General features: G+C 25.0%; 1 protein-coding gene across 1 annotated transcript; it reads left to right on the top strand.

Annotated features, from left to right (window-relative positions):
- The first annotated feature begins 307 nt into the window (after positions 1–307).
- LOC107449007 (ribonuclease H2 subunit B) lies at positions 308–11,759 on the top strand. Its single transcript, XM_016064399.4, has 11 exons — positions 308–398; positions 659–704; positions 1,952–2,002; positions 2,840–2,944; positions 4,244–4,308; positions 4,508–4,622; positions 4,705–4,869; positions 6,499–6,580; positions 9,706–9,757; positions 9,947–10,021; positions 11,626–11,759. The coding sequence occupies exons 2-11, from the start codon at positions 665–667 to the stop codon at positions 11,713–11,715; spliced, it is 840 nt and encodes a 279-aa protein (XP_015919885.3). The 5' UTR covers positions 308–398; positions 659–664; the 3' UTR covers positions 11,716–11,759.
- Positions 11,760–13,239: the final 1,480 nt, after the last annotated feature.

Raw genomic sequence — 13,239 nt, 5'->3', positions numbered from 1 at the left:
GTTTTGGAGGTGCAATATATTTCGTCCCTTTTCGAACCTATCCTTACTGAAGGTTGGAATTGAAATGAAAAGGCCTCCTTAGGTATTCTTTGGCCAAGGATCGGACGTTATCATTTCCTTGTTACCATTCTGTAGTAGAAACTATGGTTTAAAATTAGTTACCAATTCCTTAAAAGATAGAGACCCCTGGGAAACATCCCTGAGGATGATCCGAAGACTAGGAAAAGGTTGAAATAAATTAAATGGTTGATAAAAATCAGTGAAAATTCCACCTTTTTTGTAAAGCGCCATCTATAATTCATTTTGAGAGCTGACAAGCAGCGTATATCTCAACTCGACTCGTTTCATTTGGGGCGCGAATGTGAGAATGTAAATATAAATAAAGAAAATTTTCTGTGGTCTGTATCAAAGTTCTCTTTTGCCGATAACATATTTTTAATAGTTGTATATTATTTTTACTTATTTAAATGTCGTCATTTATTATAATTTCTAATTTAAAATTAGAATGTAATGATGTGAAACTATATTAATTAAGAGTATTTTAATTTTACCCGAACTTTCCATTTGAAGCTGCTAATAAATAATAAAGATTTATTACAAAATAAAATTGATGACTTTTATTTGTTTATTATTTATTCATTATTTCTTTATCGTTTAGTTGATCATGTCAAGTGAGATAACTCAAAGAGTATTCCTTATACCTAGTAAGTTTTTTTCTGAATTAATAATGTCTGTACTATTTAATATATGTAACATCTATTAATGTATGTAACATCATGCAGTCCTTATATTGTCCCAAGCTGCTCCACCAGTGTGCTTATCTGCTCTACTTAGATCATTGTCTTCTTTTAAATTCCTGAAATATAGACTTCTCATCTATTACATTAAAATTATTATGAAAGCATACGATTTAAATCCTACATTCTCCTATTTAAATTACTCCCTTTATTTGCTTAATAAATATCTATTTGAAATTACACATTAATATGATATCAGACTTTTAAAAATGGAGGAAATTGTAAAAATTTTGCTTATCTGACAGTATATTAAAAATTAGAATGTGCTGCTTCTATCAGTGATTCGATTCAGCTACATTTTGAAAGCTTTGATTCCGTAGGACTCACGATTTTAAAATTTTTGTTTCCATTTTTGTCAAAACCTGGTACTAGAGCTGCGATGGCTCAGGAGATCGAACGTTTGCCTTCCAATGAGGTGACCAGGTTCGAATCCCAGCAATGGTTGGTCGATACGATTCTCGCATCCGGCTTGCACCGACCAAAAAAATTTTAGTCAAAATTACAAGGATACGGAGTTGAACATTAGTAGTCGTAAAACCAAAATAGGGTCGGCTGTTCAACAACGATTATAAAATAAAAAGCAGGTGCCAATTAAAAACAATAAATCTCCATTTTAGCGATGTATACGGCAACAAATATTATAAGTTTTAATTTCTTACGTAAAAGTAATCAAATACTTAAATCAACGAAAAGTAGCTATATAAAACTTGCAGAATTATTTATCCTTTTGCGTTAATTCGAAAGTCAATTTTTTTTTTTTATTATCCAAGTCTAATTTACTTATTTTTTTTGTTCCGTGGAAAATTATGCATTCCAAGGGATCTAAAATAAATTTATTTTTATGTCCTGTCTATGATTTTTAGTGGATTTAATTTGATGTTTGATGCTCTATAACACAAAAACAGTATCACTGTATGATGTCCTAATAAAACTAATTTCACTCTTCAAAATCATTGTTAGAATTTAGGATATCCCAGGTCTTGATGTTCGTTGTCTTTTCTTAAGAATTATTTGTTGCCTAGATTTATTTAACAATTCTTAACTTTTCGAACAGCTTATTATTATTTATCATATATGTGTGTATTGGTAAGCTATCATGAGCAGTAAATATAATTTATTGCATTCTTTGAAATAATTTTTTTTTCAATTTTTAGCATCAAATAATCAGCAGTACAGTGTTGTAAAACTAAAGCATCCACGTACTAGTAAGTTATATTTTTCTAAAACTTTGGAAAAACTTTCATTTATTTTCATTGTTAATTTCTCGAGCTTAAAAGTTCATTTTTCCTTTCTTGGTAATTTTTAAAACTAAAGTATTTTGTATTAAATAAATTTAAAAATGTCTCATTACAATTTTATAAAAAGTAATAATTTAACTGTTCTTAAAATTAACTTTTAATGTGTATTTAAATATTAGAAATTAGAGTAATAATTTTTAAATTTTAACATAAAGTTTATTAATTTATCTTGAATACTTTATTTCTTTTAAATCATGTTTTAAGGATATGCAACAAATTAATGAAAAGATGAGGAAATCTGTGTGTCTTAATTTATATTGCAATATTACTGTGTGTCATTTGAATGATGAATATTGTTATTGTTTATGAAAAAAAAGTTTATCATTCTACTTACATAAATAGAAAGATTTTCAGTGAATCTATTTTTTTAGCACTTTTTGATAGATCTACATTAAAATTCTTTTAAATGTGCTAAATATTTCCACATTGACACTTGTTCTTGCCAAATGTAATCACCAAGGTGGTGAAGAAAATTGTCTAGTTGTTTAAGTTGGAATAAATCAGAGAAAAATTTATATTGTCTGATCTTGGTGTCGTTTAAAATTTTATCTTTTGAATATGCTGTATTCTGAGTTTTTTTTTTTTTTTTAAGTTTGTTGCAAGCCACAAAGTTTCTAAAATTTTGGGATTATTTTGGCAGAAGCATTGATATGAGATCTTTCCAAATTGAAAATAATCATTCTTATCTGTTTGCAGTTTTTATTTTTTTATTTTTAATATTTAATTTTTTTTTTTTTTTTTTAGATAGTCCAACTTTGTGTGCAATTGACTCAAGCCATAAATTATATGAAATTGTACACTATGCTGAGGAATTTTCATCTTGGCTGGTTGATGACTCTGTTATTGAAGGTTTGTGATTCTTCTAATTAAATTCAAAAGTTATTTAGCAATTACTATTTATGCACATATACCAAACCATGCATATTTTGATTATTGATTAATTTGTATATCACATATTATTTCTAAAATTAACATTACTGTGACGATTCATAACATTATTCTGTCACATTTTACTCTTTGCATGATTTGTTTATTGGGTTCTAAAATTAAATATACTTCCAACTGTCTGTAGTAATTGTTTTTTTATCTCCAAATATTCAATCGTTATTATTATTTGTTATAGGCTTTTTTTAGCTAAAAATTTATTTCTATTCTATATCTTACCAGCCACCACATTTTATTTACTTTAATATTTCTAAAATAGTGAGATATATTAAAAATGTGCTATTTATTCTTTCATTTAATTAATCATGTTTTTTTTTAAAAAATTTATTAAAAAAAAAAAAAAAAACAAGATTTTGATAGTTTGGGTAAGCATGAATGGAACCCAACTTGGGTTACTAAAAAATCATATCAGGCCAATTTTCTTATATCATAAAATTAATATAGCGCCCTCTTTCTTTTCCAATAACATAACTACAACTACCACTCTCTGTCTCAAGAATAGTAGACAACTCTCCAGTAGAGCTGAGACCCTGATACCGTAAACAAAACTCCATATTTTGTTGCTTGTAATATGTATTTGTTATGTAAATAATTTAGCAAGCAAACATTATTTTGTTGGTGATCCCTTATTTTAGCTCTTAGGGCTAAACAACAATTATTATACTGGTGTCAACAATTATTAAACAATTATTAAACTGGTGCTGGTAACAACAATTATTATACCGAGGGTTCAAATCGCAAGTACCATTCTGTGTTAGTACATTTTAAAAAAAAAAACATTTTACATGCAAACAATAAGCTTTTATATAAAAATAATGAATAGAAATATTACATTATGCATTATAACAAATACAATTATGCATTATGTTTGACTGAAAAATACTAATCATTATCGAAATAATTATTTTATTATTCAATACCTCTTCTTCATTCATATGAAGCAATTTTCATAAAAATTAAATCTATTGCTATGTAGATAATTTTAAAACCTGATTTTTAAGATAAAAATTATCTTTATTTTTTCCATTTCTAAAATTGTAGTAACTGCAATGAAAAATAAAATATTTCTTTACTTATCTCAAATTACAGAGATGCAGATTATAAGGATTATTTTGTATTTTTTTTACTGTGTATAATTTTTTATTTATTTATTATTTTTTTTACAAGTAAAATTTTAATTGTATATTATTTACAATGTTTTAGATGGAAGTTTATTTCTAATGAACATTGCAGATCCTTTATTTTACATTCTCCCATATGTAAATAAGGTAAGGATATTTTAGTTTGTTCTTCTTGGTATATATATTTTTAGTTTTGTTCAGAATATTCTAAGATACTTATGAGTTATTTGGAGACATTGTGTTGTATGATTTATGATCGACTCAAAAGATTTGTATTATAAATAATATTAATTTTGTGCTAAAAAAGTGACCAAATTCTTGTTTTAAATATTTTTAATATGACTAGGATGGAAAATATTGTTTATTAGAAGACCTTCTTGTTGATGAAAATTACTCTGATGTTCATCTTCTTGTCAAATGCTGTTCTGAAGCAGAGTTGACTAATGTTTTTGATTTCAAAGGTAACTATTAACCATACGAAGCAAACTAGTAAACAATTTTTACAGTAACTTTTATTTTATTATTTTTAACATCTTATTTCAGAATCTTCTGGATATAAAGTATTTTGTTACAATAAAACAAAAACATTACACTGGTTGCAAAAGAAAGTTCAGTATTTAGTAAACACCTTGAAAAGTAAGAACATTGACATTGCAGATGGTGCGAAGGCAGCCTCTTTGCAAACAAATATAGAAAATGAAGATCCAAGTAAGTTGGAATTTCTAAAATAGTAGATTCTCGATTAACTGCAGTCAGATTATCTGAATTGTAAATTATCCAAGCAAAAACAGAACTCAAGACTGTACTGAAAAAATGCATTTATTTCACCCTTTCCTATTGCATTTTATTTAATCAGTCAAGCATGTTGGCTCCAGGACATTTTTCAATAGTCCTCACAGTACCAATGCAGCTAAGATTAGTTATAAACCTCTATTGCTGTTGATAGTGCTGATTTTTGTAAAAGCTAAAATGTTGTTCTTAAAATAAGTGAAAAACTGAAAATAGTTAACAAATGAACCTACAGTAGATTCACTAATACATTAATATGAAATAGAGGATAAAACTGCAAAATATTCTAAAACATTAAAATTTATGTTCTTTCATCTCTTTTAATAATTAAATTGTTAATGTTTTTCTGTATAACAATTTTGAATTTCTGTAACTTCTTAAAAAATTTTAACTGAAGATCATAATTTAATCATAAATTATTAGTGATCTTTACTTATCAAAGTCAAGACAAAACAAGAGTCTATTTAATTTGATCTAAATTAGAGTTGTTGTTTTTTTATACTGTCAAACTATGTTTCTCTTTTTTGCTTTAATAGAAAAAAGTAAGTTTTATTTCACGCACCTACACTTCCTAGTTTTGAAACCGTGAGGTGCATTCAGCATCTGTCCCATTTTTTTTTCTAGATCTTTCCTGAATTGTTATACATTGTTGCAACTGTTTCATTGACAAATATGGTTTTGTTGCATTTTTTATCTCATCTAGTTTTAAAATATTTTTTTATTTTTGTGTCTGTATTTATTAATTATTTACTCCATGTAAATTTTTCCGACTCTGAAACCATTATTGATCCAATAGATTTTTAGTAATATTACTGTTATAACATAAATCTAATACATTTGTAATTTACATAATTTTGGGTTACTCTGAGAATTATTCAATTGTTGTTTGAGGTTCATAAATTTTTTTCAGGATTTTTAGGGGGGAGAAAAACATAATAATAAAATATTTAAAATAAATTCATTCTTTAATTGTAGTTTCAGCTCAATTATTTGTATTTTTTAAAAGTATTTCTAAATAGATTTTTAGTTTTTTTCCTTTTAATGGTTTCTTTCATTTTCTTTATTTTCAGTTAAACAGGAACTATGTTGTAATTGTTATTTCTTTACTTTACATTATTTTTTTTTTTTTTTATTATCTAGAAGCTATTTCTTCAACCAATGTAAGTGAAGATATTGGAAGTTAAACAGTACTCATACATATTAGAAAGTAAAATGTTTTCACTAGAAAGAAAAGTAATGATATTCTTAGATGGACTGATCAAAGCATAGACTAATGAATTAGACTAGATAGACTAGTCTTACCTAAATCTATTCTATTCTAAAATATTTTTATGATTACAAACTTTTTTTTGTTGCTAGTATACTTATTCCTTGAATACTTTTTTCGGATATTAATTGTGAATTTACTTTGTTTAATTTCCATTTTTTACAATAAAAAATTTTTTGTATTTGTGTTTTAATGTTATACAATTACAATAACATCACTTCATTATCATGTTTTGAATTATTTTTTCATTTTTAATAAAATGTAAATGTTTTTTCTTATAGAAATACTTACTAAGTATTCTTGTGATCTAATTTCTGAATATCTGTCAGAAGATTTGTATGATGAATTGCTTCAATGCTTAGGGTAATATAATTTTCTACTTTATGTCACTATGTTTTAGAAAAAAATTTTGAACTCATTTTTTAAAACTGCGCATGAGGAATAAAATTAGATTTTAATTTTTAATTATACGTTATTTTGATTTATTAATTATTGAATACTTCTAAATTAATCACTATCCTTATTTTTTAATATTTTTATTATTTTTAATTTCATTTCTAATTTTTTATTTATTTGATTAATATTTTTGAACCATTTAATATTAATTGCTAACTTTTAAAAAAAAATTATTTTGTTTTATTGTTTGTTTATCATCTTCTTTAAAGCTGTTATGTAAATAAAAATTGTTTTGTAAAGTTAAAATCAATTAACAACTATAATTTAAGTCAAATCTAAGGCAACAGTAAAATGTAGCAATAAGTACAGGGTGACTAGGAAAAATAAGGAACTGTAATATATGAAAAACCACTGTACATAAATCTTTCAAATTTTGAGAATAAGCAATACTAACAACCAAATTTACTTAATTAAATTAACTTAATTTTTGTAAAACATATTTATTCACTCATTTTTTGTCATTTCATTTTATTTTTGGCAAATTTTTTTCAGGTCAGCCTGTATAAGATGCCTCAAAATTCATGCAACAAATAATTTTGATAGAAAAAGTGGTTTTTAATGAAAAATAGTGATTTTTTTTATTGATTTTATAGGGTTATAAAAAAGCATATTAGAATTTACTGTTTTCCTAGCACATGCACTCTCTTGTGCCAAATTACTGTTTTACATAAATGTGGCTAAATTTTGGTGATAGAGCCCTCATTTTCTTTCTTCAGGGTGTTGGTGACTGTTGGTATAAAAATTAGACTTAAATAATTTTAAAAATGTACTTTCGTAATTCAACTATGAAGTTCGAGCATTCATTTTAAATCTTAAAAATACTGAAACAAAAAAGTTAAAACATTTCTATCTAACTTCAAGCAGAAAATAAGATGATAAAAGTGAAAAAGCATGTTTTTAATTAAAACTTTAGCTCTTATTAAGATGACTGTACTTACTTTCCATGGACCTGTATAGAGTCTTGGTCCATTACATAGACCTATATAGAGTCTTGGTTAGCATAATGACACTAACACCATAACTCCCGGCTTTTTTTTTATTTATTCTTTTAACTTTTTATGAGTAAAAGTTCTGCTGAATTTAATAATAATTTTGCTCACTCTTAACTACTTAAGTAAATGTTACCTATAGAAAAAAGTATGAAAGTTAGTAAAGTATGCAATTCATATTTAGAATTGGTTAGGTTATATTTTTTTAAATCCCCTTTGTTTTAAAAAAATTTCTCATGTACTGCTGGAATAAAATTAAATGGTTCAAGAAAAGAGATAAAAAATTAATATGTAATGTATGTATCATTGTTTATTCATTACTGCAAACAGATTGCCGTGTCACTATTAATTTCTTTGAAATTTAATTTAACTAATATTACAATCAAACATACGCCTAATGCTGTTTTTAACCCCATTTGTTTCAATTTCTTAGTAAATTTTAGTTGCTACAATATTTTTACAGCTTTAAACTATTATATATAGCATGTAATTCATAATTATATATATAAAGCTAATTATAAGTGCTAAAATGGTATATTTTGAATGATAAAGGTAATGAAACATTAAGTTAATGTCTATAAATTTTCTCAAAACTAGTTACATTTTTTTTAAATAATTATTTTGTTTGCAATCTAGCTCTAAGTTTTAGTCCATTTTTGTAATTATTAAAATGTAACTTAGTTACCTTTGTTTGAATACAAAACAAAATGTTTAGACAAACATTGTTGCTGTAATTAGACCTTTAAGTATCCTATATCTAAATGATTTCCTCATTAGCACTTAATTACATGTGTTTCAACTTGTATGTTGATTGATAGTGTAAAAATTATGTTTGAAAGACTTTAGAGATTGGCATTATTAGATGTACTTATGTTTTAATCTGATAACATTGAAATATTACACAACTATGTGTTGCTTTCCTATATGTTCAAGCTTGTTCAGTTAAAATTAAAACAAATTGGCATATTTTTTATTGCTGTAGAAACTTTTTATCTGTAAAATATTTTTCAATGAATCTTTTAATATTAACCGACCGTTAACTTTCCATAAGTATGATTATGCAATAAGACTGAGATTAATGTTGTCGATTAATAATTTGGGATTTGCCATATCAAAGAACACAAGCATTTTTATTCTGAAATTACCAGTTCCATTTTTGAAAAGTGACATTTTTAATAAAAATGTCCCATTGATTTCACATGAAATATTTGCCTGATAACAACATGCTTTTTGGGTAGCTAAATTACTTTCTTCACTGAAAACATTTACTGTTGGTAAAGGCTGTAACTTCGTATTGAGCATGCTTTAAAAATACGTAAAATAAAAAATATTGAACTCCAAAATAAATTTATGCATCTAATATAACAAAGAACTGAGTCATAAATTATTTTATTATTTGAATTTGTTTATTAGTCAAAACTACCATAAACTACTTGCATTGTGACAGATATTTTTATGTTCATTTTTTTTATAAATATATATATGTAATTATTTTGTTTTTAATGCAATCATCCGTAACTTTTCCTCCGCGAAAGTTTTTAATTGAAGTATTTTTGCATGAAGACGATTTAAAATAATTTTCAATGTTACAACAGAAAATATAGTTAGAATCAATATTTCCTTTAAATATTTTTATTTGTTTCATAGCACGAATTAGGTTTGATACAGTAAATAAATTTTTAATTCGCATAATTATATATTTTTTTATTCTTATTATTCTGAATAATCATAGTTTAAGTGATGCATGCAATGAATTTTGCTTTAATCTTTGTTTTGTGTTAAAGTGCTAGTTTTATTGAAGCTATTTAAGATTTGTGTGCATAGATAAAGCCTAAACGCTAAAAAATTTACATAATAATTGCGTTTTTTTTTCCTTCACTAATTCCAACACTGATTTTTGAGATCTGTAGTTGAATATTCTGTTTAGAAATAATTATTCAAATAAAAACCTTTCATGTTTAAGCATTTTTTTTTTTTGGTCATATATTTATATTAAATTTTTACATTTTAATATTAATAAATTTACTGTATAACTTTTTATAGAATAGAGAAAGAACTAATGAAAAAGCAAAATGGAACACCTGTAAAATCTAAAGTAAGTTGATTTCATTTATTACACAAGACGCTTGCTTCTTTACATTCGTCTGATAATGCTGATAATTTAATTTTTCAATGTCTTTAAATGAACGGATTTGCCATACTTTTTTTTTCTGTCACTGACCAGTACATTTGAAAAATATACAAAAATGGTTTAAAGTATATTTATTAGTTCTAATTTTTTTAGAAACAAAATACTGCAGTTGATCCTGTTGATGATTATAGCAAAAAATATGATCTTACAAAATCTCAAGATAAACAGGTACAAAAATCATAATTAAAAAAATATTGTTATTTTATTCTATAAATGTTTTTTCTCTCTCTTCACAAAATATTTACGTAGTTTAGCTATCCTTTTATAAGTTATGCTGTTATGTTTGATATAATAAAAATAGTTTAAATATTCTAGTGAATTTAAATAAATTTTATTGGATGTTTTGATTTATCTCAATACTGTTTCTTTCTATTTCATAATTAAATAGCTTTGTTTATGAACCAGTTGGTTAATTGAATGTATAGTTTTTTATTTTAAAAAAAAACTATTCTTTATAAAACAAATATCGGTTTTTTAATCATTAAAAGAATACAGAACTCTTCACTATAACAAGCTTGTCAAAAGAAAATAAATAAAGCATTATATATCTGAATGTAAAATACAACAAAAACCATTGTAAAATAGCAAAAAATATATTATAGGAATTTCATTTAAAAACTTAATTAATGAAAGTAAAAAATATCAAATAAAGGTTATTTTCTTTTTTAAAAAAATGAAGCAACAAAAATTCCTTTTTTTTTTTTTAAATGAATGGTTAGAGCAGGTTGTCTTGTTCATTAATCTTAAATATGATAAATTTTTCAGACCCCCAAAAAAATTTTAGTCAGAAAAATTTTAATTTCGAAGTTGAAGAAATTTTGAATTCCTAAAGAAAAGATAAAGTTCTTCAATGTATTTTATATCTTAAATTTAAGTCAGGTAGAAATCGTATTTCACTCTGTTGCGTAATTAACTTTGTTCGCTTAGCATTTTAGTTTTTCCTAGTTATCAAAGAAATTTGTCTTAGGAAGAAAAACTCATTTCGATAAAATTGTTAGATTAATTTGTAAAAAAGAGTTTCTGTATTATATGTTAGTAAATGTACATCTATGTTATTTGCTGAAAACAATACAAAAAAAAATTAAATAAAAAACACTTTAAATAGATGAGAAATAAAATAGTCAACAACTTCATTTAAACTTCCATTGTATAATTTCTCTAGTTTATTTTATGACAAATGTGTTGAACCTCATTATATTTTTTTCCCGATGTGAATGTTTATTTTCTACTTTGAATTTTCTTTTAAAGTAAACGTCTGGAAAAGATATAATATATTATTGAAGTATATGAATTTAAATTTAAACTGGAATGGGTTGATTACCATACTGTTTAGTATTTTATTAACTTGACTTATTCATTATTAAGAAAATATTATGAAAAATATGATTCTGATAGTTTTAGCAAAAAAATCTCAAAATTTTCACCAAGATCTGAAAATTTTTGCAAGTGCTTATAAAACTATTAAAATTTACAGAAAGATAAGGGAATTCTTCTGAAACTTTTTATGTTTTTTTCTGCTAAACCATAAATAATAATTCACAACAATTGTGATCTTAAAACTTCAAGTTACTACAAGTTAGGACTTTTTTAAAAATATGTTTTTTTTTTATAATTTATTATAAAATGAATAAATTTCTTCTAGTAAATAGAAATACATTTTTTATGGTTAACATGGCAAAGAAAATTTTTATCTTACAACATTAACTTTCAAAATAATGTTGCATATGCTCTCTTTCTCTTTATAATTCATTGCTTAAATGTTTATTTTTTAGCAAAGCAAATTAACTCCAGCTCAGAAAAGGTTACAAAAAGGCGATAAAACAGGGATGAGAAGTATTTCATCATTTTTTCAGAGGAAGTAATGTTTGTTCTGTAGATTTTACTTAATAAATTTTTAAAAAACTCAGGGTTATCAGTGTTCTTTTTTTTTCTTGTTAATTTAATTCTGCAACTTTAAGGTGCTTAATATATTTATGTGATTTAATATGTTTTATGACCATTAAACATCTAAATAAACTTTTTCAAAAATTAATTTTCATTTCAAAAAGTAAGTTATTAATTTAGTAAAGTATACCTGGATTCTTACATTTAACAAAGTGCAAGTAGCTTCTAAAAATTAAGTTTTTATTTTCAGTTTTCATTTTATCAGTTTTTATTTATTCAAATTTATTCTGCTATTATGGAATTTAAATTCTTTGAAATGATCCTTTTATATCACGTTTTGATCTTGCCTAGTCTTTAGAATAATCTAAGCAATAGGCTAAGTTCTTGAGCAACTGTTTTTTCAAGAATTAAAAACCAGAGCAATTTTTTGCTAAATTGTTAAAGTTTTTCTCATAAAACCAGTAGAGCTTATAGCTATTAGTATTAAAAATTAGATGTAGAAAATCTTGTTTTATTCGTTTATTTCTTATTTACTAACTGAAATCAATAAATCGGTATTAATAAACGTTATTAATACCAAGAAAAGTAGAAAATTATACATATATATATAATTCTCTACTTTTCTTGGTTGCTTTAAATTTTTAGATAAACTGGGTGGCCGTAGAACAAGGAAAAGTCAGGAAGAATGAATTAATTTAAGTTACGTAATAAGTCCAGTATATTTTCGAAAAAATTGGGGTTGTAATAATTTTTTATATAGAATTCTCTAATGCTAAGCATTATGATAATTGGTTTGTAATATATTTATGTGTAAGACTAAGGTATAACTGAAATGAATTTAATGAGGCGTGACTGAGGCATAAATTTATGCTAACGGTTATAGGAATCTGATAAATAACTTTTGTGGCAAGTCGGAATTTTTTTTTGTCAGTGTGTTGTGCCTGTTTTGTAAAATACATATATAGAAGTTCATTCTATGAAAAAAAATATATTCAGTATCAGTTAATATTATGCTATTGTTTGCAGCCAACTCATGTTAATCAAAAGTTTATCATAATCAAGAAATTTTCTCTGATATTAATCTCTTTCATTGATTTAAAAAAAAAACTATTAAAATAGTACTTCTATTGCGTTTTTGGTACTTATATTATCTATATTGGCATATTTGGTACCTATTGAAGCTGCACCCAATGAAACCAGTAATACTAATTACTAAAATTAATTATGCTGAATAGGTCAATTTCTTACAGCCCACGAAGCAAATAAGAACTTTTCTCCACTTATTTTGCCTTTTATTTTTTGCATGACTTGTTTTAATTTCAATTTCCTGTTAAAGTTTCTTCTAATCCCCTCTCCCCATCAGTAAATTCAAGATGGATGCTAAAGCTAAATTCGAAGGAGGCGGCGGACATCAGGTTTCTATATTAAGCTCAAACTTTTGAAACCATTTCAAGCTTTCTTCTGGCGATCATGGGTGCCTTTCGTCAGTCCCGGGGACTGAA

The sequence above is a fragment of the Parasteatoda tepidariorum genome, chromosome 1, assembly GCF_982258835.1.
Source record: "Parasteatoda tepidariorum strain Cologne lab strain chromosome 1, Ptep-v5.0, whole genome shotgun sequence".
Classification (NCBI taxonomy): Eukaryota; Metazoa; Arthropoda; class Arachnida; order Araneae; family Theridiidae; genus Parasteatoda; species Parasteatoda tepidariorum.
The sequence above is the reverse complement of the archived record's forward strand: the minus strand, read 5'-3'. Positions and strand labels throughout refer to the sequence as shown.